The 26,438-nt window shown below is 41.9% G+C and overlaps 1 protein-coding gene across 2 annotated transcripts; it reads right to left on the reverse strand.

Moving 5' to 3' along the window:
• Positions 1-118: 118 nt before the first annotated feature.
• On the reverse strand, positions 119-23,803 carry ncoa3 (nuclear receptor coactivator 3). 2 transcript variants are annotated; one of them, XM_028405760.1, is made up of 23 exons: positions 23,687-23,803; positions 12,569-12,636; positions 10,449-10,553; positions 10,030-10,190; positions 8,793-8,893; positions 8,401-8,575; positions 8,128-8,319; positions 7,768-7,854; positions 7,386-7,529; positions 6,882-7,029; positions 6,217-6,791; positions 5,127-6,103; positions 4,913-5,036; positions 4,583-4,816; positions 4,195-4,407; positions 3,899-4,016; positions 3,617-3,788; positions 3,062-3,424; positions 2,810-2,920; positions 2,462-2,711; positions 2,183-2,375; positions 1,900-2,080; positions 119-1,801 (listed from the first exon to the last, which is right to left on the reverse strand). In XM_028405760.1, exons 3-23 carry the CDS (start codon positions 10,532-10,534, stop codon positions 1,781-1,783), a joined length of 4,626 nt encoding a protein of 1,541 aa, XP_028261561.1. In that variant the 5' UTR covers positions 10,535-10,553; positions 12,569-12,636; positions 23,687-23,803; the 3' UTR covers positions 119-1,780. The 2 variants fall into 2 exon arrangements, with proteins under 2 accessions (XP_028261561.1, XP_028261560.1); XM_028405759.1 differs by having other exon boundaries at positions 4,195-4,410.
• Positions 23,804-26,438: the final 2,635 nt, after the last annotated feature.

Genomic DNA, 26,438 nt, shown 5'->3' on the forward strand with positions numbered 1-26,438 from the left:
AGTTTTCCAACAACCCTGACAGCAGCAGCTGATATTTACCCTTACCCGACTGGGTACTGAGTAAATGGCACAGAGGTCACTATACTCAATCAGAATGAGTGGATAATTGGAGTCAGAGTCAAGAGTGTTTAAATAGAAATTTGTATTTACATCAATATCAACATTAACAGAAAAAAATCTGTAATATACATCCGGTAAAATGACAGCTTATCGCAGCTCCAAAGAAAAACAAACCATGTCACCTCCTGCCTTGTTTCAAACTCTACAAAGTCTGGGCATAAAATGAAGTAGTTTCCTGAAAATAGATGCGTTATTGATATGTCTTAAGGTGGATTTCTTTCCATTGGTTGATTCTGTTTTCTGCCACAGCAAAATGTGCTTTGATTTATTCCGAATGGGAAAACTCTCAGTCCTCTTCGCGCTGCACTGACGAGCTTCTCCCTGCAGAACAACCGACCACATGTCCACAATAACCATCCTATGCTTTTACAGATCCATGATATGTACCCATTTACCGTTAGAATAATATAACACATATCATAAAAAATGTACACCAGAAACTATACACAGATATGGAAAAATATCTTTGGATTGCGCATGTTGAGAAGGTAGATTCAACGAGTTGATAACAGTCAAAAGAACACGGTGCGAAATACATTTGACAGACGAGCTGCTAGGAGGTGGGAGGGGAACACTGCAAGAACTAGGTTTGTCGTGAGCCGAGGAGTCCGTGTTCCTACCTTCACTGTACTACAGACAAAACCTCACGGCTCATACATCACGCAGAACCCAACAAAATCACATCGCCATCTCACCATCTTCCAATCAAACCTCCGATTGTGTCGAAGCTCAAAGCTCAAACACAGAGACAAGTAAAAAAGTGCCTTGCTAAAACACAAAAAACAAACATTTTTTGGAAAACTAAAAAGCTAAATATGACAAATGAGGGAACAAGAACCCAAATGCACCCAAAAGCATAAAAAAAAACAAAAAAAAAAACAAAAGGTACTCGACCAAATCAATATTGACCTATGGGACACAAAAAAATACAACCAGGTCTTTTACTTTGTGCAAGAACGAGCCTTTAAAAAGCATGTCTGATAAATTTTGTAGAATATTTACAGCTCATATTCACAGAGGACATTTGATTCTAATACTGCAGTACCATGTGTTTGCTTATAACAGGGATTATAATGCTCAGCTACAGTCTAAAGCATAGAGGCAAGAGTTATTGCTTCAATCTGCATAACATAGTAAAACTGTGTGTGCTTATAGCTTCCAATGACTTTAAAAAAAAAAAAAAATGAGGCGCATCCAAAGGATAAGAGACAAAAAAAAAGAAACCCATTGTTGTGAAGGCATTAAATCTCTAGTAAGGCTGTAATGATGAAAAAAATATTGCATCAATCTTTTCCCCCCTCAGGAGCCTCCAGGTAAAGTGCAGCCACAGCCAGTTGTACCATAGTCCTGTTCTGCAGCCTGGCTGTGATGCTAAATGCTGCCCGACAGCTTCAGGTCAGTCACGCAAACACACACACACGCACACTGGTATTTTATGTTTGTGTACATGTACAAGTCTTCAGCTGGGGGGTGAAACCTTGCACAAATGTGTCATTGTTGCCCACTTCTTCTTGGACGATGATGTGCTGTGCAGAGGCTGCTGTGTCACATTTTATGCTGGAGAAGTCTACAGTGTGTGAGCGTGTTTGTCCAGCTCCTCTCATGGTGCGGCTCACTCTCCCACAGCTGAAGTCCAGATTCTGCTGTCTGCCACAGGTCCTCAGCAATACTTCTGCATAGACTGAAAAACAGTTAGAAAAGCAAACTCAGTGGATCAGCTGAACCTGAAGGTAAACCTGATGTGAGACCCACCAATGTGTCACTGTGAGGATCATTTACCTGATCAGGTCCCATTGGTATTCGGCCCATTCCCATAGGGTTCATTCCCATTTGGCCCTGCATCTGTCCTGGCATTTGGGCCCCACTCACTGGCCCAGGTCCTCCCATTGAGTTGTTCATCATCATGGGTCCAAATTGGCCCTGGTTGCCCTGCTGAGGAAACTGCTGCTGGGGGTATGAGCTGGAAAACAGAAAGAAGATTTGACATGAGCTATTAAATTCCTTCACTCACTGGAGTAGCTCAATTAAAGTGTTGCTCTCATGGAAATCTGATGCTACATACTTGTTCCGTGGCATGCCCCCTTGTGGCCAGCCTTTCATGTCTCCAGATGGGTACATGTGTCCCCCCTGTGGATTTCCCTGCATCCCTGGCATCATGGTATTCTGTGGGGGACCTCCCATTCGTCCTTGTATCATATTACCTGGTGGGCTGCTACCTGGGGCCATGAATGATGGGTCCCCCTGCTGGTTCATCCCTGCATATACAACAACAGCTATGAGAAACATTCACACGATTGAGGATGAGGAAGAGAATGATACAGTTCTGTTGCAGTCAACCTACCGTAGTTACCTCCGTAGTTGAAACCCTGCTGTCCAGGCTGGTTCATGAGGGGTCCTCCCATGGGGCTGTCCATGCCTCCCGGTGCTGTGACATTAGGAGGAGGGCTAAAGCCTCCTGCTCCTCCCTGCTGCTGCTGCTGCTGCTGTTGCTGTTGCTGCTGCATCAGCATCATCATTCTCTGCCTCCTCATCTGCATGGTCATCATCTCTCTGCTGCGCTGAGCCATCATTTGGGCATTTAGGAAACCAGGCTGCAGACATAACTTGATGGTGAGAAAACTGTAAAAATGCTGCCTTAAAGTTGGAAATGGCAGGGCAGTTTATCGTAATTCAAGTGCTTACTACATACCTGACCACTCATGCCTGCAGGCGTCATACCAGGTTGCATACCTGGACGCATGGCAGGGTTTCCTCCAGGGACATTTTCCATCTTCATGCCTTGCCGTGTTTGATTCATAAACTGTGAGATGACACAAGATAAAGAGGTTATAGCGGCAGCTTGCTCATTCTGATGCTCATAAACACATACAAGAGGATACAAAAAGTTGATTTTTTTTTTCCAATCTGGAAGGGCAACACCTGTGTGTGTCTGGGTCATTACCTGCTGTCCTTGTAGTCTCTGCTGTAGCTGCAGCCGTAGAGGCTTGGTGGCAGTCATCATGCAAGGTCTTGTCATATTAGCACGTGGGTTACCCATACCACCCATGCCAGGGAAGCCCCCTGTCTGGCCCATCTGATTCATCATGGGATTGAAACCTCCAGGAGCCTGACCTTGCATTGTGTTGCTGCCATAACCAGGCTGCATGCCCATGGAAGGGGGCCCAGGAGGCCCAGGGTAGCCCTGGCCATACATAGGCTTTTGGTCCATGCTGATAGAGGAGTCTGGCCCTGAAAAAGGCTCTGGTGGTGGGCACTGAGCCTGGCTTTGATCAGAGGCCTGCTGGTGTCCTTCAGGGCCCTGCGACTGGTGCACAAAGAAGACAAAAAAAGGTATTAAAAAAGTTTTGCAATCAAATGAGACCAAAAGCAGACCAAGCAGCTATAAATGTCTGACAGCTTAACAACATTTACTTCAGGTTAACAGTCATTTGATTACAACAGTGTTAACAGGTGTATGTAATTGACAATGTAGAGTAATGTTGCATGCTTTTAATACCTGGCCTACAATTTCAGGGATGCCTAGGGCTCGATCTATCTCCTGCAAAGCACTGACATCAGTGGTGTTGAGCAGAGAGTCCAGCTGGTCCAATAATGTGCGTTCCTCATTAGGCCCCTCGCTATTAGTCAGGGGCCCCAGCAGCTCATCCAGAGGGTGTGGAAACTGGTCCCTAAACCAACAAATACAAGAGGATTTAAATAATTTCATAAATTGTCAGATTCTAGTTTGAATCCACATAGGCAGAACAAGGTCAGGAAAAAGAAGCATGGGGCACCTTACCTGTTTGTGGTATTCTGTAACCTGTCCATTACCATGGCTGGGTCTGGCCAGGAGGGGGACTGAGGAGGGGGTCCATGTCCACCAAAAGGGCTCATTCCTATGTTAGGTTCATTTGTACCTACAGGGGTGGGAGTGGGAATTGTTTTATCAATATGCTATGTAGACAATTTAACAGAAAAGTATGTTTACAAAAATCTTTAAATTCAGATATTCACACCACTTTATTTTATATATAGTTATAGTACAGTATGTAGTTAAACAATACTATGTACAAACACCTCAATATTGTGACATACCCATATCCATGAGTTGCTGCTGCAGCATTGAGCTCGTGGTTCCAGGTACACTGTTTGAACGGTTAATCATAGGCCCCCCCATTGGGCCAGAGCGACCCATACCTGGATGTCCGGGCCCAGCTACAGGGCTACCACTGGGCCTTGGCCTTCCCCAATCCCCAGGCCCTGCCATGGGAGGGCGCTGATGAATACCCATGCCTCTGCAAATACCTCCTGAGCAACACACAAAGCATGAACATTAAGTGTTTTGTCCATGTGTTAGGCAACACAGCGAAAGCAGCATTCTGTACTTTCAAAGAAGTATGAACATCCATGCTTTCTGCATCTGTTTGCCTTCAGAGAAAGTCTGGTGATGTTGGACATGCTAAGAAGTAAGGGATTAAGTTACTTGGATTTCCTCTTGGTGGACACCCCATGCCTCCAGGAAAGCCATTGGGCACAGCTCCAGGTCGGATTGGAACATCTATGTTCTCTTGTTTGACCAGCGTGGGACATGGGGCATTTCTTCTTGTAGCCAGCCCACCTCCTACTGCTCCCTCTCCTACCATGGGCTTTGCATCCATGGACAAGGCTCTTTGATAGGCACTCCGCTGACCTGGAAGCATGGGGGCTCTCTCTCCCTCTGAAACACACACAAAGGCTGGTTTAGAGGAGGACCCACTGATTGTCTCGCAGGTGTGATGTGAGAGCAGGTGCTTGAATATGCTGGCCGACTTACCATGTAAACTGTCAGGTATATTTCCCTGTTTGTTTCCAACTTCCTTTCCAGCTCTAGAGTCTGGTTCAGGATAGAAACCAGAATTGTTTCTTGGGACACCCAGAATGGTCTCCAAAGTCTCTGCCTGAACCAACAAAAATACAAGAATGTTCAGAAACCTTTCTTATTTGGCATATAAACTACACATGCATGCAAGAAAAAGTTAAATTACTACCTCATCAGATGGCTCCAGCTTGACCTTGCCATCAATGCAGTGGGTGTCAGAGCTGGTAACACTGGCCCCCTGAGGTCCTCTTCCCTCCAAATCCTCCAGTTTTGGCTTCATATCACCACCTTCTTTAGAGTCATCTTTATTGAGGAGGTAGTGAAGCAGAGCGTGGGGCTTCTCTTTCTTCGGGCTGTGCTGCTCCTGCTTTGTTTCTGATCCCCTGACCCCTCCAGTGGGCACTGGCCCTGGCTCTGGTGCAGCTGAATCCAAGTTGCTCTTCCCAGTAGCCTCAGCTGTGATGCGGGCCACTTCATCTGGAGTGTTCCCATTCTGCAGGAGCTTGTGGAGTATCTTGTGTTTCTCCTGCAGTGACTGACTTAAATGTCCTGTGCCACCTGAGGAGGACACATTGCCATGAATCCCACTTGTAGAGGAGGACACTCCTGTAGAGGAGGAGGGACTGGTGACACCAACTGTTATATCTTTGGTCTCCGGTGTGGAGCAGGGCCCAGAGCTTTGTGTGTGATTAGGAGGCACAAGCTCATCTGTAGGGGAGGTGAGGAGCTGCAGAAGCTTCTTATGGGATTTACTGTTGTCAGAGACCCGGCGGTTGGGTTCTCCTCCACCCAGACCTCCCTCTCTGCTGGCCTGACTGTCTGGCTTGTCAGGAGGGCCCTCACTAGTGGGGGTGTGTGGATGCTGCTGAGACTGCTGCTCTCCGCCTTGCCCCAGTGAGCTGCCTGGGCTCTTGGAGTCAGAGTATGGTGGGAGGGCAGGTTTACAGGGACCTCCTGCTGCCTGATTGGTAGAGTTGATGCTTGGGGAGCTATCAGGCTTGTGAGGAGGAGGAGACGTTAGTGGGGAAGGCATTGGATTGCCTACTCCCTCACTGATAGCATGAAGGGCATTTAAGGAGCTGCTGGAAAAGGTGGTACCTCCTCCAGAGTTACCAGTGTGAGTGGAGCTCATGGGAGAGTTCATACCTGCAAAGGACACAAGCAGCAGCAAACCAAAACAAATGTCACAAACGTGATTTATGAAGTGTTAATAATTTATTGTTTTTTATTGACAGTTTAATGTGAATGTAGACTCATACCTCCAGGAGAGAAGGGGCTGGCACTCGTCTTAGGGCTTCCTCTGACTCTGGGTGAACCCATGACATGTGGAGGACCATTAATTCCTGGACTGGCCTGGGGAGGACTGGTCATTCCCATGCCATACCCTCCACCTCCAGGTCCACCTCCAGCTCCATGGAACTGTCCCATCTGGTGCTGCTGCGGATGCATGCCATGGTGGCCCATCTGATTCATCTGGTTCAGGGGCGCCATTTGGTTTATTGAGTTCATGGGGGAGTTCACCGGATGCATGGAATTCATCTGATTCATTTGACCCATATTGTTCATCTGATGCATGGAATTCATTTGATTCATCTGATGCATCTGATGCATGGGATTCATTTGATTCATCTGGTTCATGGGATTCATGCGGTTGCCCCCTCCATACGGAGGCACTCCTCGTTGTGACATGTTGCCCTGTTCAGCCATGCCGTAGTTCCTGTTTATGCCCATGCCACCTCCTGGGGCCATGTTCATTTGCTGATTGGGGTTGTTTACGCCCATGTTTTGAGGCCGCATGCCAGCACCCTGGTTGCCACGATAACCACTGTGCTCCCTATAGCAAATAGAGACACCAATATTTTACAAAAAAACAAAATTATAGAATCGAGTCACATGATTGTCAGAGTCAGCTGTTAGTACTCACCTTTGCAGCAAGTGTGTTGACAAGAAAGAAGGTGGTTCATTTGTGTTGGGATTCCGACAGAGGTCACTCCTTGTCTGGGCTGTGACTGGGGTGCCATCAGAGAGGGAGAAACGGTAGAGCGGCGTCTCTGCGTGGCCGTTATGAAAAGCTGGAGCAGAAAGATGGATAATTAATTAATTAATTAATTAATAAAAAAAAAAAAAATCAGCTGTCACAGGTTGTGACTAAAAAGACAGATATCCTATCTCACAGAATGCAAGACTACAATAACATGCTGGAGCCCAAACTGCTATGAGACATATGATATACAAATGTTTGTACTGCATTATCAATTTATCAATCAACTCATTTATTGCTCTTTTATTTTAAGAATTAACCTGCTTACATGTTTCAGATACCTTGTGGTCAGCAAAACCGAAGAAATGTACTTTCTTTAGTTGTGACTAAAGATGACAGGAGGGGGTATGATAGTAAAAGAGCCATACCATGCATCTGTATACATACCATCTTGGTAGTGCCGTTTGTAAGACCATGGCTGTCCCTCACTTCGGTGGAGGAACATCTGCATACAGCGTCTTACAAGGTCCTCCCAACCTGGACGCATAGTGGTGTGAAGAGAGCTCTGCTGTTCTATTTCAATTAATTTGCCTGCAACAGAAGATGCACAATTGATATTATACCTGGAATCATCCACAATAGCATGACTTGGGAAGTCATACTGTTCTGGTAGCCTTCTCTTGCTTTGCAGGTATCAATTAGCTTAATCTTTTTATGCACTGTAGCTTAGACACATTTAAATCTGTTTAATTTTTTCTTTTTGGAAAACAATGCATTAACATTAGAAGACATTATGTCTAAATTTAGATGTAGCACACTGTACACTTACCAGACAATTCATGGCGAGTGCTAAACCTCTCTGTTCTCTCCACTGCAGTGATGCGGCGTGCCACACAGATCATACAGGAATGCAAATCTGAGTAAACAGAAAGTGCAATTCATTTTACTTCACTGAAAAAGCAATATATCTCTATATCTCTATATCTATATATATATAGAGAACTACACACTACATTAAAGTCGGGAATACAACATAACATCTAAGGAGAACTGTGCTTAAATCACATCCTCTGCATATTTAAATGTAGTTTGTGTTACATCACTGATTTGAGACCTGTTGATTTTTCCAACTACTTTTAGTCTGAGGACTACTACAAAAAAAAGAATTAAAGCTGTTAATGATTTTTACCATCTCCTTCCTCAATCATGGCTCGGGGCTGAGTGAGGGCAAAACACTGCATGGTTTCATAACGTTGGCCCCCAGGCCTCTCTTCCGTCAACCCATGACTCTGTCCATGAACAAAGTTCACCAGCATGCGACAGTTGAAAGTGTGACTCTTCTGACGGGGAGCCTCTCCACCCCAAGATGCTCCATTTGGTGCTGTGAAGAGAAGAAAACACAGGTTCATGTATACCTTTGTGTGTTAGTAGCTGATGTAATTTATGCATGTAAACAACTCACCATTCGATTTGGGTAGATTCTTGTGAAACTCTTCTCTGTCCTCATCATGGATGATGTTGTACACACTGGTGTTGATCAGCTCCTCCTGTTTGTACTGCAGGTACTGCGTCACATTATCAGACACAAACACAATGCTGCCCTCTCGGTTAACCACAAACAGAAAGCCATCCAAAGCCTGGAAACAGCAAAGGCACAAAGTGAGAGATGGAGTAAAAACCAATACAAATCAATACAAATTACATTATTTTATTGTTAGCAACTGTATATAGCCTTTTAGAAACCAGCTGAGATATTTTTATCAATAACTTAAGAGCAATGACAGCAAGGCACTGTTCGAGCATATGGGAGGGCAGCTAATTGGTGTTATTGCCTCTGATTGTCCCCAAACTGACCTGCAGGAGCAGCGGTCCCAGATGGTCCTTGTCAATGACCCCCTGACCAGTGGAGGACACATCCGCCTTCTGAACATCATCGTCACTGCAAGAGCTCTTTCCTGAGGACAGATGAAGCACATTATACAGCTGAAAAGGAGAACTGGCATTTGTACAAATAAGCACCAGAAATATTTTCTCTGTTTTATATTTTTGATTACTTTGTGACTCTCAGTCACGAACAGAGGTCAGTTCAATAATTTACTGCTCCCTTTAATACAATAAATGACTTTTTTGTTGGCCACCAGATGGCAGCACAAGTTATGATTGCATGGTTGGCATGCCTTTCTATTTTTAAAATAAGCATGTGTGTCTGAGGCTTTGTTAGATACCACTCTATATAGCACAGTCATTCTTGGTGCTAACCAATATGAAATACTATAACAGTGAAACAAATGTCATTTCAAACTGTAGCTGATCAATAAAACTGAAATAAGAAAACACTTCAAAAATATACAAACCCAAGCAGCAGACCACATAGTTGAGGTGTGTAGGGAAGAGGAAAGGTGTGCAAATAGGGGAGTAGGGTGTGAAAAGGTGTGTTCAAATAACAACAGACAGATAGAAAGAAAACAGAGGCCCCCTCCATCATTCCCATTTTGTAACTATGGTAACCTTGCTGCACAACACCAGGATCCACAGTAGCCAGCTGTGACCCTCTGGGTAGATTCCATAGTGATTGCTCTCTTTCTTCCTTACCCATTTATACTCATAGATGTAATCTAATCAAGCTAAAAACTACTTTCACATATTTAAAGCATGTCAAATCTGAAAGATGATTGGAAAATGGCCTACGGATGGGCACAGCCCTCTATAAGGTCTCATTTCTTAGTCTCCAGTGTCATTAGTCTCTCAGAGAGAAGCAGGGTTTGGCGCTAACAGATACACACTGTCACTGACAGCCTTGAGCCATGACCACCAAGGTTTGGTCTCAATTACTGGTGTTCATTTACCCCCAGCAATACAAATAGCCAAACTGGCTGTCGGACTGAAGCAACCTGGCCATGAACCAAATGCACCATTTCATCACTGGCATCATCTGTCCTGCAGCAGGGTACTTGACAAGACTCAATCCAGCACTTCCCCAAAATACACATAATAAAAAAGAAGGAAGGAAAGAATAAAGTAAAATCATATATTTCATGTGTCTCTGCTCATGACCAGGAGTGTATGGGTGCAACTAGTACAGAGGTGGTACCTTGTTCTTTGATTTGTCTGATCTGCCTCACTGTCTCCTTGAGGATGGCACATTTGTCAGGTTTGACGTTGAAGCTGTCAATGTTCGACAGATTGGCAGAAATGAGCTCAGCCAGCTCCTCAATGTACTTGCTCTCCTGTTCCCTCCGACGCTTGTCACACCTGCCGGGGCACCAAGGGGATTAGACATGTTGCTATGACAACATCACCTTCCAATGCCCCATCCGTATGCAGGCCATACGGCCATACAGAGCTCAGATGCTTCAGATATTTTGTTAGCAGCAGACACACATTTGAATCAGGGATGTTTACATGAGGCTAGGAGGAAGAAAAGTGACCTGCTGACATTCACACTAGAAACAGCAGCAGACATATTGGACTGACATATGACATACACTTAGCAGAAGTTATAGCACTTACCCCAAGCCCGGTGTGTCACAGGTGGAGAGTTTACGTTTGCGGTCAGCGCACAGAGACTCCAGCGAGTTGTCCCCTACACCACTCATCTTCAGAGCATATCAGCACCTGAAAACACATGCACACAAGTCATATAAATACATGCAGTATACATGATCAGACAGCAGGAACAGAGAGTTTTGTTTTGTACACTCATATATGTTTGTGGCACCATCTAATAAAAAAAATATCTGCATGTAAATGATAATACCTGGCAATATGTATAAACATCTGGATGAAATATTTCTGGATTGACAGAAAATTGCTGTCCACTCAGAAATAAATGGCTATAAATCAAGTGACAGTAGATTCCTACAGATTTAAAAGGGCAGAGTATCAGTTAGTAAAGCAGCCTTGGTTTCTGCTCCATGTTTGATGGGAGTGAAATCTCATCTGTTCCACTGTGAGGAGCGACTGATGATGATGTAGTGATTTGAAGCCTCGGGGGACATGGGTCATCCTGCGTTCAGCCAGCCTGCCCGCTAGAATGAAACCACTCTGCTAGCAGCGGCAGCACACGTACACACTGCATCTACAAACCATTTCAAAAGCACTCACATGCTCAGGCATGTCGCGGCACAGTCTGTAAGAGACAAAAGTGCGAGGAGCTACTGTCCCAGCGAGGCACATATTTGCCAGTCTTTGTCTTATTGCCTGGGACCTGCACAAGAAACACACTGCCCAAGCTTGTGGATCGTTGAAACAAACCAGGCGAGGCTCCACAGTGTAATAAACTGACTAGCAAGACTACTTTTCCACTTTCTCTTTTCTCTACATTCTCCATACCAGGCTACATCCGTTCTTGCTTCCAAAACTTTTCCCATACCATCCTCAGGCAACCCCTCCCTTCTACCTCTCCTTACTTGGGTGTAGCAGTACTACACCCTGCCCTTGTTTTCTTGCTCTTGTAGTGCCCTGTGTTTGACCCCTCAGAGTTCATATATAAGGAATCCTCTGTAGCCAGCTTCTACAGAAAGTGCACTTTCCTATTCCGACCCTGCACTGCACACAAAGTTGTAGAGAGCTGCTGTACAACCACATTGTTTTACTACAACTCTGTCCTGGACTTTGTGTCTGCATGTGTGTAAATGCATTCAAAGCACTCAGAGTGAGCTCATTCCAGAGAGGAAAAGTGTAGAACGGATGGGAGCCATTATGCAACTCCAGCTCCAGAAATGCAGGCTGGGACATGCAGCCCAGTCACCCACCACCACTACTTCTACTACTAGAAGAGCACCATGTCTCAGACAAACACTCTGTGCCATAAATCTGCATCGCATGCTTCTTGTCTATCTACCTTTCAGCACCCCTCTCAAAATCTGCCTGTCGTGCTCCGACTGTGACTTTTGCTGCCCTCCCTTTCCTCTCTTCCTTCCTTCCTGGTTTCTGTCCTAAGGCTCACCTCTGCAGCAGTGGAGAAAGATGACATCAGCCCTCAGTCAGCCTCACATCCTGAAACAGACAAACAGCAGAGCTGCAGGCTGCTGGGAGCCTTTCTGGGGAAAGGGAGTGCATAACAGGGTAGTTCTATGAGAAAGCTATGCTGAAAACAAGAGTAACTGTAACCGGGTTTCAACACGGAAATGCAATTTGCTTAGAAATGGCTTCTGGGTCACTTATATAACTTATATAACATATATAACTGCAGTGAAACAACTGTATTCTCAAGGAAGTGCCGCTCACAATTTACTGGGGGTTTTAGATTCATATGTTTCTTAGGTACATCAATGTTGACATTTTACACTTGCTAAAAGTTTGACATGACTGAGATCTGAAAAACATGCACCTCAGGATGACACCTCTGCAGCAGAGTGAGAGATTGTGAGCAGCAGCCCACCAAAACCACAGATGAGTCTCAACAGGCTTGGCAGTATGCCACTGACCTAAATCAGCTCCAACAGAACTTATGCAGAGACGAGATGAACTGATGCATGCAGCATCAGACAAATAGCCAATAGTTGACAATGGTGCAAACATAACATCTCATAGTTAAAAACAAAATGATCTGCATCTTTAATGGACTTGTCCATTTAGAGTGAGATTTTATAATTTTCTTTTTCTTTAACATTTTTCCCTATTCTCACCTTGGCAAATACAAGCCCCAGTCAAAGTCCATTCAGGGTCTTCTGTCTCTTCAGTTTCTCAACATCTCCTGCAAACACAAATGAACAACATAAAGGTCATGAACTCTGAGCTTCTTAAATGTCTGGATGACTTAACATGACTCAATTATGGCGCCCTTTGCTTCCTATGAAAAAAGCATGAACTATTTTAATGTTTTAATTTCACAAAAAAGCATGGGAAAAATTATTTCTAAAATTGCACAGGAAGTCACAGCAGATAGCATCCTGTTTGCGTTCTCCCCTCAGCCTGTTCCACTGCGTCATCGCTTCCCTTTCCTGGAAATGTGGCCACTCATCCATCCTATTTACATATTCTGTATATAGTCTGGTTCCCTGATGTCCTGACTCTAACTCACACCTTGTATGATTGCTGCTGGCCATTAGGGTTTCAGCATTAAGAGAACAATACATCTTCCTTTTCATTCCTTTCCTTTTTAATATCACAACATACACAAAACCTTTAGTATTTCAGAGCCCATTTCTAATGAAGTGAAGAAATATTTCTGGGGTTTGGCACTTTTCTCATTAGAGCAACTGTATGCATCCATCAATATAAGAAATGAATCTCTCTTGGGCTTGTCACGAGCATCTGTGTACAAATTTCTATTTCAGAGTGAGGGGCCGTCATAAGGTCCAAGCACTGTGAGAGACTCCTGCACAGTGTTTGGATACAAGCTACTCCCAAAACCACTGACCTTTAGCACCATCATCCTACTGCCACAGATAAGCCTGTCAGATGTTCTTTCCATTATATCTAAGAATAATCCCACACAAAGCTGTTCATACAATGGCTACAACAAAGTGTGAAAATAAAGTTTTGTACTACAAGAAAATATTAACCCCACACATGCAAGTTGCAAACCTGCTACTCTGCCCAGAGTATTTGTGTGTGTGAAACCCTCCATCACACCACTGATCACATTAGTCCTAAACGCAGAGCTGCAATTGAGCTAATGCTGCAGCTGAATAATTTAAAACACAGGAAAAGGAAGGAAAGCATTTTCTTTCTGTCAACTTTCAAAACACAGTAATAATTTTCAGAGCAACCATTTATAATGTGTCAAATAACACATCAGCTATTCACATATTTAACATCTAAAATAAACTGTTATAGTTCTGTGGGGAGTTTTTGTGGGTTTTCTTATTTTTACTTTTGACAATATTGTTTATATTGAGTTTTTTACTGACACAGATACAAACATACAAGAGTCTCTAGAAGTGAAATGTAATTTACACCAGGAGATATAAGCACTTGTGAGTGTGGACCACAGGAGGTGGAGGAGGAGTCAAAGCAGACAGAGTAGAATAAAAAGGGGAAGGGAAGAAAAAAGAGACTGCACTGATCTAAGTACCCTTGGTATCATTCTGAAACACTGCAATGCCATTATCGATGCTGGTCATTTAATATTTTTATTACACTTTTTGAGGTTGATTAGTGTCCCATACAGCTTAAAATGATTATATAACTATATTTAATAATTATAATATTAAAGTTCCAGTGAAGTAAAAGTGGTGTACATGCCATGTCTGCTGTGGTGTACAGTATTTCAGCAGTAAAGACTGAAGTTGTACATACCTCACAGTTACTGTAGCTTAAACAATAGAAGGGTTCTTTCATTAAGTGTTTGATACGAGATAAGTTTTTACTCTACCATACCTTAAGATAATAAAGATAATTGTAATGTAAATAATTGAAGTCCTTTTTTTTCTCCAATGGCCAGTCAACTACCCTCAGCAACTCACAAGCTACTTGTGGCCAGCTGACTCAAATCAAAGCAAAGCCATGGGATTACAACATCTCATAACTCCATAACCATTAAGAACCACTCACATACAAGTAACGTGCCTTTAAACAACATTATTGTTATTATTAACTATATAGAGGTTATGTGCAACAACGTTCTCATTTCAAGCATGACTTTACACACACTGGGGAAATATGTACAGGCCAAGTGTCTGAAGGTGACTTCATACTAAAAGGACTTAAACTGATAGCACACAAAGTTTAAGGATTCTTAGGTACCTACATGTGCAAATACAGACATGTTGATCAGCTTGTATGTATCCACCATAATGCCAATGAGGCATGGTTATTTTTTTTTTATTGTTGAAATTGATGCCATTGTTTAGCCAAAAATAAATGGAAGACTGTACGTTTATCAAGACTTTATATATTTTCACATTAGTACAATAAATTTGCACACTTATTGAGAGCTGTTTGGCTAAAGCCCAGAGCTGCAGCCGTGTCAGTCTGTCTGGACCAGAATAGTGAAGATGACATTCCTGCTCAGCCTGAAATAAAACCTGCAATCTGATCTCCTAGAGACAAAGAGTGGCAGGCCCAACAATAAACACCGACCCACCCAAAACAAAGATCAGAGAAACTGGGGCACACATACACACAATTTTACACACATACAAATGTTGTAACAGTGAGAGGGGTGTATGTGTCTCTGCAGCAAACTCAGTATATTGTCAGTGCACTTTAAACCATGACAGATCTTGGCGGTTACAAACATTTAGGTTAGTTTCTTCTTACTATTTACATTCAAATACATACACACACTGACACCACAAAGGCAAGGTAATAAAGTAACAAACGGTATCCACTAGAGTCTGCGACATCAAGTGCAAAAAGGAAACAAAAGGACAGAATGACTTCCTGTTTCTCTTCAAAGAACTTTTCCACCTCCTGCAGAGCATAAAACCAGCCGTATACTGATTTAAATGCAACTGTGGCTTCCAACAACTGCAGCCTTAACACCGTCTCTAAATAAGCTCAGGTTTATTCATGATATATCATTATGAAGTAATTCTTTTGCCGAGTGCAAAGTCTGCAGAGCTCCTCAACAACAACAAAAAAATCCTAAATGTATCATCTCTGCAAAAACTGTGCTGCAACTCACTTTAATCATTTTAAGTTCTTTTTAAAATATGTTTTAAATAACCATCTCTATTCAGACAACACTGTTTTCAGCTATTTTAGTAAACTACTATGACAGAGAAGATATGAATATGAAAAGCACTTCTGGCTATCAACAAAGATAATGAATCCACTTGACATCAAATTTCCAATACACTCGTTAAGGCATACATAAAGGAAACTGATGTGAAATCCTAGATTTAACAATGTGTTATCTAAACTAAATGGCAAGTAAAACTAAGAGAAGCATGGATTAGATTGCAGCTCTTGCTTCATGTGATTTGGAAACAATTTACTAGCCGCCAATCAATGTGACATTTTGGGGACCACTCCTTAATAGTAAGGGAAGAAAACATAGTAAATAAATGTCTTACATTGCATTGAATGCACCCATTCTTATTACTTTTTAGCCAACTTTTACTTTTACTTATTAGCCAAGAATACATTCAATGTATGTGTTACACTACAATGCAAACAAAGTGCTGCGACACAACAGGATTCAGGAATGGAGATTGGCAGACATATGTGAAGCATGTGTGTACAAGTGCAGATTTTGAAAAAGTGAAGCTATAAACTGCTAGGAGAAGGCCTCCATTTAGATGGAGAGGCAGCTGTGAAATTCCAGAAGAGTTTAAAACCCAGACTGGAGCCATGATCTAGGTCTATTTGACTGTAGCATGCATTTCTGTCCACTGCACACTGTTATTGTGAATGTACATATACAGTTCTATTCAGTGCAATAAGTGTCTGTTTTACCACATTTGATAATTTAGATAGGTCTCAACTAGCATGACTGCTTTAGAATTTATATGATTTAATCATACAGCTGCAGTTAACACTAATAAAACTAGTAAAATAAATCACACCTTTCATAGCGAGGTGAGGTGAGGTGGGGAGGTAGAGAGACAAATGTCTTCACAGAAGCCTTTCCATCAGTAGGAAAATGGAGCCTCAAGAATTTTAGTCACTAATCAAAGAATAAAATGCAAATAAAATATTTTTCCTATTCATCTCATCAGTGAAGTGTATTTAATGCATGAAATTAGGGGTATATATGTGAATGGTTCTCCCATACAACTACTTATTGTTGTTAATATGCCTAAAATATTTCTTCATAAAATCCAATGTACATGAGACAAATATGCTAAGAAAGAGAGGGTAGTTAAAAGAAAACTACCTTCATAGGAGTGCTTGTTTCCTCTAGGAGAAAAAAAAAAAACATCCCCCACCCTGGCCCGACACAAGAACTGGAATAGGCTGTGTGTGCATCTCCCCATTTTTCTCACACAAACTGCAACGTGTAGAAAAACCAGGGAAAATAAATGAAGGTGAAAACAAAGAGGTGGCAGATTCCACTGTGTGTGTGCGTCACATATGCATCTCCTACAACTATCCATCATTAACACAGACAAAGAATAGAAAGGAATGGGACAGGATCCACGCGGGAACACATCACCTCAGTTAACATATCACACAGCACTACAGTAATGTGCATCTCAAATAATCCCTTCTCTTTCTATAAGCTTTACATGCTGACATATATGGTGAAATGATAAGCACAAGGACACAGCGTTGTCCGAAGGAGAACACAGTGATCAAACAAAATGCAGTCGGCTGTGATCAAACACAGCTAATATTATGGAAATTAGTTCATTAATCAATGGGTAAACAGCCCTTTATCTGTGGAGCCAGAGCACCAGGGCCTGATCAGCCTCCATGCTCCCCAGTTTGATAACACACATTTTCATCCACTACAGATGCACATCTTATGTGCCCACAGATAATTCAGTGTGAAGATACATACAACTGCAATTACTTCTGGCAATATTTTAAATGACCGTATATTGATATAAAATAAAATCTCAATTTTAACTTTGCTGTTCAGAACATATGCGTGTTTTTGTGCACATGTCTCAACTATGTCACTGACAATTTTCTCTCTTCGCTTCCTCCCTCCCATTTGCTCTTGTGTCTTTCACTCCTCCCTCTCTGTGCTCCCTCCCCCCTCCCTCCCTTTTCCTCTTCTCCCCACCATCCCTGTTGGATTGGTGGAGTAAACACAGGAAGAGAGCGGGCTCTGTTCCACCACGCCAGAGCTGAGCCTGGGCGTTCCTGCAGTGCTCCTGCGCCGGGGTCAAAAGTTTACTGTGGTTTTCATTTCACCTTTCCTCAGCCAATCACAGAGGCACACCGAAGCGCCTGAACTCTGACCCCTGAAAAGAATTCTACTCAAAAGATGGTCTGACGCCAGTTTCACAACCTCAGCTCCCATTTTTCCCCTTACTACTCCTTTTCCTTTCTTTCAACTAGCCAGTTTCATGTGTTGACAGAGCCTAGCTGAAAGAGATTCCAGAACTGAGGGGAAACAGAGAGCAGGAGTAGAAGAAACCAATAATACCTGCTTTATTTGATGTTCCAGAATGATGCTTACATGAAATAAATAAATACAAGTTTAGTTCGTTAGTTTTCATATATTAATATTTCCTTTGTCTATGACTCTATATAGACAGTTAAACAAGCATTTGAATGATTTATGAGGACAGACTGGACATGGAGTTGTCAAGAACTGACTGTTGGAAAGACAAGACTAAGAAAGCAAGTAGCAGGATAAAAAAAAACGAGCCCTTCTGGGTTTCTATGACAACACCTGGGAATCTGTTTAGGAATCACATCCGAGCTGCCTAGGCCAGCTGAACACAGACACACATGCACAAACGCAGCTATAATCCAACTGTGGGTTTGTTTTTGTCTTGGTGACACTGCACTCTGTCCCATCTGCTGAGTGATTAATCCTGCACTGCTAATCAAGTCCTTTGCACTGTAAGGGACCAAGTAAAGGACAACACAAGCCAATGGACTATACACATGCAGTTCTTGAAGTTGTTCTGAACAGCCACAAAAAGATTGAGAAGCAGGCTGTTTTTTTCAGATTGGGAAATATTCCACAGACAAAACTTAAAAACTACAAGCATTTTTCTTTTACTTCTAAATTATATTATGGTTTCCTTTATTAATCCTTCAAGGGTGGTCACATGGGAAGGAATCACACATACATGTTACAGCTGTGCTACCTGAACATGGGACCTTTTTGTCCCCTATATTTGTCACATGCCATCTTACAGAATCACTTCCAATCCAAATAAAGACATGGTGGTCACCTGCCAAACTATGTTATACTGAATCGGAACGATGCTAAACTTCTGTAAGAATTGTTTGCTATTTAAACAAAGACTCAATGCAAAGCTTGATGTGATGTGGCAATGTCAAGGGGCGAGTTTTGAGCTATTCTGGGGACAACCGTAAGCTCCAGAGCAGCAACCTTTTGATTAGAGTGTTGCCTTAACGACAAGCCACATAAACAGAGGTGTCGCCACCAGGCAGTGAGGAGCAATAATAGTGAAAAGAACATTTTCCACTTTATCCCTAAAGAAGGGAAAAATCTGCCCAATTAAGAAATAAGTGTAATAAATTATCCAACACATGCCTTGCCAGTGTTGACATGCTGTAGTAAGTCTGGTGCCTTTAACGATGGCGTGGAAGTCTGTCATTCATGACTTGACTTTTCTCTGAACTCAATGCTGCAATAAAGTTTTTTGCAGTGGAAAGAAAAATGGCGTTGAATAAGTGCAGTGAATGTTTTTAATGAAAGGAGATTTTAAATTGCAGATGATCCAGGAGACAGTGTTCTTACAGTCCATGCTTGCATGGTAGCATATCCTCTTACAACATGGGATTGCAGTGCCAATGCCAGGCACAGCTGCACCTCAAACCAGACAGACCCAGAAACCACGCCCCACTGCCACACAAGTTCAACATCAAACTGCTTTATTTTGGAGATGTATAGAAAAAGAGAATGTCAACAAATGGGAATATACCAAAACTATTTTTTCACACTGCTAAATAATGAGGAATGGTGTTGAGTCAACTAAAGACAAGCTTTGTGAAAATGCTCACTTTGCAGTGGTCAAAGCCAAAGCATCAAGGTTTTTTGTAATCTGATGCTATCCAGACAGTAGCTGAACACACAATCTCCACAAAACACAATCATATGGCTCTAAGCTTGTATCTCACGACATGCTGCAAGTCACTAATAGGACTAAGAACACATAATGATATCAGATAAAAGTTTCAGTTCTTCCAACTTCAACCAATGCTAATCCCATGTCTAATATACAAACAGACCGCTGGTCATGTTGCTCATTTAAAAAGGGTATGACATCTTTATAAATTCTTCTGAACCAGAGTAAGATTAAGAGTTTTGGATTTGCAAGAGGTGTAGTGAAGATGCAGAGTATTCATATAGTGTTTTTCTCTTCTCCTCTTCACCAGCCTCTTTCTCTGTCTCTTTATGCTGAATAACAGGCAGAGAGAGCATCTGGTAGCAGTTATCTCACAAACCAAACTTTTTTTTTACCCTTGCTGTCTCTCCCCAAAGCATTTTTTATAAAAGGGGGCCCTAAACAAAACACAAACAAGGTCTTGCTAACATTTTACAATAGTAACAAAACTAGGCCAGGGTTCTACCCTCCCACTGGCTTGTTCAGGTGAACCCATTTTACGAGCATTCTTTAGCTGGGGGAGCGAAAGTTAAAGGGGGAGTTGAAGTTAAAGAGGAAGGGCAAAGAAGGGAGGGGGACAAAACTCTTGGCACTCCCTTCCCTAATAAACTCTTGCCTTCATCCAATCAATGAGGACTGGAGAGAGAACTGTTCCAAACTCTTGCTGGTTATAAACTAGAATTGGGTGCAATGATTGCTTCAGGCTGCCTGTTTGGCTTTAAGAAGTGTGCATGGATCACATATGGCTCAGCCAGCCAAACACTTGGGTTTTACCTCTGAGATGAAGAAGAGGGGACCGAGGGGATGAATGAGATGTGACTTCAAACACAGAGTGCAAACTGCAACACTTGACTTAGGCCATAGTGAGCTGGCAGTCTGGATTTCTCTGGTTTATCTGGTTTCAGCAGCTCTCATTTAATACTCTCACTTGTTTGGGAAAGTAACCTTAAATATTTTAGCAGTGAAACATGACTGTCTTGTTGAGCAGAGATTTCTATATTTAGCTCTACATAGGTGGACAGAAAAAGCAAACCTACCTGTTGAACACATGAATATGTATGGTACCTGCAATTCAACAAATACAAATCAGTGGCACTGTACGAGCGTATTAAAGATGTGAGGACTTAACAAGATGTTTTGCACAGCCTGAGAAGACCACAGGAACTTGAATTCTTTAACCAGGTTTTTAAACAGCTTTAGATGGCAAGTCAATGAAATCTATCTAGTATGACAAGTTTATCAGAATCAGAAATACTTTATTGATCCCAGGGGGAATTGTCTTTATTACCTCAACAGCAATTTTATTAACACACACGAAAAAAAAATACCTGTAATCTTACAAGGTAATATTTCCCTAAGTGATCAGTATTGCTGTACATTAAACATGAGGGAGCAAGTGTTTTCTTGACTGCTCACTCTCTGTACAGCAGCCAAACATAAAGGTACCAAGACCAAGGAGTCACGTTTCAATTAGGGGAAACAATCAGGCAGTCTTTTCAGCTCTGTGTCATAAACAGTACTCTTACAGAGCCACTGCTCCACATTGCTATTAATCTTAAATTGAACACAAACCACATGACTGATTGGCAGTTACTCGAAACTAAACTGATTACCTTTGCCTCTCGTTCTCTCTTAAGGCAGACTGACGAAATACTGAAAGAATGACATCTATTCACACATCAGCGACACAAAAATGTCGCTCGACAAAGGCAGATTACAGTCATCAAAAGGTAGCCATGTTCTTCCTTCTGTCTGATACCACTCTACATTTCAATTGAAAAGAACCTCGACTAAAATATTTACCAAGTAGCTCAAAACTAAAATAATACATCAACAGACCTGAGAATTTTACAGCTAAACATGTGTTTTCATGCAGACAGAGAAAGAAAATGCAGTTTGGACCTGCTATGCTTCATATGCCTTACATTTCAGTTTACAACATAGCCATCAGGAGTCTATCTCTAACAAAGATTAGCAACCGATGCCAGTGGATACATTTGCGACAATCTAGTGTATTTTTACACATTTATTATTTATTGGCTTGCTGCAAATCAAAATCATTTAAATTACAATTCATGTTTACTGTACTGTTGACACTAAAGTATTTAGCGACTCAAGCCACTTGTAAGATTTAGCAAAATATTAGTAATGGTACTAAAGTTATGCTCCTTTCATTATCAATCAGGCCATGTGACCACATAATCTGCCACCACAGAGAGACTTCTCCCAGACCCATGAGAAAAAGTGATAAGTTAATGAATTATTGAGAACACAGGGGCCAGCAGACAAAGAATGAAAGCCATGCATCGCAGTCACTTCTGCACCCCATCTGCAGTCAAAGAATCCCCCCAAAGATTGATTCATTGTTAACACGGCCTGACACCCTGTGTGAGGGAGAAAGAAAGTGATAGATAAAGGACAGAGAATGGGGGAATGGGGATTCCATTCGCAAATTCGACAAATTCCCACAGTGGTCATTCTACTACTTACAAAAATATCACATATCTGGGCTTAGTAGTGGCATTTTATCACACTCAAAAATAAAGTCAAGTCAGCTCAGCTGATGGCCTAAGACCACCAGCCACAGTGGTACACATTTAATGGCCACATTATTGAAATATGCCTATATCTCTATTTAATGAGGGTCCTGTGTGGAAATCACATAAACAAGAAAACTTACACACATTTATTATCCGTTGTGACAATGGCTAGAACATATTGCAGGATGACAAAAATACCTAAGTGATTTCATAAAAAGTTGTTAGATATAAATGTGTGCAAGTATTGGCAAGGATGGCCCCAGGCAATGAGAGCGACAGCTCACCTAGACCTCGACCATTTCAGTGAAATGACTAACCTACCACGGCAATGTTTGCCTACACATGAGCACGCTCTCCAAGAATGCCCTCCTACAACCTCAAAAACTGAGTACTCAGCATACACCCTGTCAAGCACAGAACAGGCAGACCAAGACTCTACCTGATCCCAGCAAGTGTAGCTTCCTCTGCAATTAAACAACATCCTTCTGCCTCTGCAAAGCCGTCTGTCTGTCTCCCACACACACAAGCTGCTGAATAATGTTTATTTTTAGGGAAAACCAACATTAAATCATAGCGTGATGACCCATTAGAATCATGAATACCTAATCGCACAACAGCCAAGCAAATAAATAGCAGATGCTGTGGAGTCTCCAGAGCAGCCACGCTGAGCTGGCCAGTTCAAGTTTGGCTGTCAGCAGTGAGGGAGGGCTACTGGTGGATAATCATGACCTGCAGCTAGTAAACAACACAAATTTAGTAACGGTCAGAAACAACCTTTATGAAAAGAAGCAATAGCTTACTCCATTTCCATATCACTCAACTAAAAGTCAAAACAGCTTCCTGTAGATGGTTGTAAAATATAAGGTGAGAAAACTTAAAAAAAACAAAAAGTAGACACAGTCCAATATATATAGACGTGTTTATTCTGTACAGCACACGCGATGGAAGCTAGACAGTCTTACCGTATCACAATTATTTATTTATATATAACACAGGGCAACTACGTGTAACACCAACACAGAACAGCCGGAGCTGAACTGAAACTGTGCAGCAAGACGGACTGTCTGGTAAAAAAAAAATACAGACCCCAAAGCTATTCTGCTGCGCTGTGGACAAGAAACACAGACTAATGACGCTACAAAGTTGACATTAACGTTTTGAGAGACAAACGACCTCACTCATAAGCAGTGTTGGAGTATTAACAGCTAGGCTATTGCACCGCTGTGAATCAGAGCCCATGTCTCGTAAACTTTGTAGCTAGCGAATAATGGAAACGCCAACTAACCCGAAAAACCGAATAGCTCATAAAAACACAAGCTTAACGTGAAGCGTTATTTTATTTACACTCAGGAATCCCATACTACGAACACAAACATTCCATAACAAATAAGACAGTGGTAAGGTGGTTCGTTGTATGACGGTAGCTTAAAAACACAACCTGCTCGGAAGCGAAGCAACACAAACTGTCTGTAACAAATGTGTGTGTTCAGACACACGCTGCTATCAGTGTATAAAACTTAGGTATAACCGAAACACGAACCAAATGCAGAAAACTCACCGGCTTCGACGATTTCATTGAGTACAGCAGTTTCTTTTACACCTCTACAAACTCTCCGCCATCTTCGGCAAGACAGTGTTTGTTTAAATGGGAAACACTCCCAGAGCGGAGGGAGCCAGCTTGTAGCAGCGTGCAATGACTTCTGGGTAATGTAGTTGTTCGCCTGGGCAAGCCGCACCACATCGTTTGGCACTTTCCGAAAAGAAACTACACGTACACCAGTGCCCTAGGTGATATGAGCAGCAGTCACTGATATTATTAGGGGAGAGATTTAAATTTTTATTTATAGGCTGGCAGAAAAGCAGCTTTACACAAACGACCAATCACGGAACCCACAACATTGTATATTGTTTAACTGATGAAACTGCTCATTTTTTACAGAATATAAAAAACTAAACATTGTTTTTAATTATTCAGTAGAAATGTATTCAATATGAGAATGTACACATTGTAATATGTTCGACTGCTTAAGCATTGTGTAAAAACGCCTGTGTTTTCCACATTATTGATAGGGCAGCCGTACATGTGCAGCCTGATACCTCATGGACCAAGTGAATCCCACTATTAGATCAGTGTTAGTTCTACTAGGTGGAGTGAGTCTGAAGGCACCATGGCCTCTAAAAAGCCTCTGATGATGATGGACGAAACTGTCTCCATGGTGATCCTTCAGGCACACCAGTTTTGATTTTTGATTACAAGGGAGGTTACAACCACAGATGGAGCGAGAGCAGCAAGTTGAGGGTGAAGGGAATGAACAAGAGGCAGTATTAAATAGGTTATGAGGCACGTACGTACCCTTTGCAACTCAAGCACAATTGTTTTCATAGTTTTATATAGAGATTTACAGTGCAAATATACTATGTCCTTATGTTTGTTGCACTGGTTGAACCATTTTATTATCATATGATACATTTCTTTTAAACTTTCTGAAAAGAACTAGTTTCTAGAGACAATTAATTCGGTCATTCACAATATTGATGCATATCATTGCTGTATGAATCCCAGCGCCTTGTTTCAAAGAGGACTTTCAATAAGTTCATCATGAGTCAAAAGTTGTTATGTGTTGTTATTGGTATGTTTGTTGGTCTGCCTATGGGAGAGCCTCACTTACATTCCATGGAGACCCAAAGAGGGGCCCCGTGGCCCTCTGTTTGTGCCCCTTCCCCCACTAAACATGGCAAACCGGCCTCCCCCCTCAGTTGAGTGTGAGACACTTTATCCCATCCCCCCCCTCCCCACTCACCCCTCTTCACTTTGAAAGGACAGGAGATAACAGTTTGAAAGGACAGGAGATAGCCCCATAATCATTAATGTATTCAGATTGGTTTACCTGCAAACTGCAGCATGCCTCTCTTTGACCCAACCACCCCCACCCCTCCAAACCCCACATCTCACACATTCATCATCAATCCTAATACTAATTTAAAGAAATTCTATGATTTCTTTCTCCCCATACAAAGTCATACACTGGATAACCATGGGCTTCTTCTAATTCACCTATAGAAAGCATTTAAATTGCAAAACATAGCCATAAGAATCTGCTTTTAAGCTTTAAAAATTATGATCTAAGAAACCTCAGGTCAATGTTAACTATTATTTTCTGCCAATTAGATTGTTGTGATATATTGCAAAATCTATAGGCCTGCTTCTCGCTTATATGACCCAGTCTATATTATCAATACTTTATTCTTTATAACAGTTGAGAAAATGTCAATGCTTCCTAAAAAAATATAAAATCACAAATAACTTGATATGCTAGGATTTTCCTGGGGAATATTTGTATTTACAGGGAAAGAAATGTCACCTATAATCAGAATTGAACCCCAGCGCCTAGCCTGCTCAGTGAAAATCTAGCTAGGGCGCCATCTTGGGGACTACAAGACTAGTTACCAGTCGTCCGGTTGAAATGTGAAGATTTTGAGGTTTCAGGTCTGGAAACCAAACGGTACACTGACAAATAAGTATCAATTATTGCAGACTTTCATGTGTAGTACTACTAGACATGTGTATTTATCGTTTAAACTTCAGATAAGGCCGACTTTGCTATGTTTGTAATAGTGAAGTTAAGCTAAAAAATGCTAACTCTTAAGCTAATAGCAAATCATTTGATTCAACTGAGAAAATCTAGTTCTTTTCATATAATAATCTTGAAAACACAGCGTTTCCTTGAAACCACGATGATTTGTGTTTAAAATAAAATATTAGGTAATTGTAGCATTTACATGAGAACTTAAGTTAGTTAGGTTTAAGCTGAAGGTGACAAAGTGCGCCTGGCGTTGGAGTAGCAGGAGGCTCAGTTGGGCCCAACAACTTTCATTTATCCAGGGCTCCACCATATTTGACCTTGTCCTGAAGTCAGGTAAGTAATAATTTGATGACTGCTGATAATAATGAACACTTCATTATTATCCACTTTGCATCAGACACACAAAACATACATTTTCCATTCTCTGCTTTTGGCAACGGCATGTGCATCTTTGACAAAGGTTGATATTTAATTTAATTTCATATTTAATGTATAGAGATACATGCCTTTGAGAATCTCTGGGTTAGTCTGTAATGTGCTGTGATAAACTTTTCCCACAAGAGGTCAGTATGGTCTTTCCTCCTTTAGAAAAAGAGTCAACCACATCAATACAGACAAAATGCATTTCAAAATGACAAAACTCTCAATTGCTGTAGCAAAGGCACAAAGGCTTTTTCCTAAAAATTGCTGAATTAACAACAAGGGGATCAGAAGATTTATTATGCA

The sequence above is a fragment of the Parambassis ranga genome, chromosome 5 (genome assembly GCF_900634625.1).
Source record: "Parambassis ranga chromosome 5, fParRan2.1, whole genome shotgun sequence".
NCBI lineage: Eukaryota > Metazoa > Chordata > Actinopteri > Ambassidae > Parambassis > Parambassis ranga.

What these genes read in the sequence shown, in the direction of transcription:
- ncoa3 (XM_028405759.1), bottom strand. Translation starts at nt 10,534, where the DNA reads ATGAGTGGTGTAGGGGACAACTCGCTGGAGTCTCTGTGCGCTGACCGC. An exon ending in GCAGCAACTCATGGATATGG is followed by an intron (nt 4,017 to 4,194) that starts GTATGTCACAAT and finishes CCACCCCTGTAG; the next exon opens with GTACAAATGAACCTAACATA. An exon ending in AGAGACTACAAGGACAGCAG is followed by an intron (nt 2,921 to 3,061) that starts GTAATGACCCAG and finishes GTCATCTCACAG; the next exon opens with TTTATGAATCAAACACGGCA.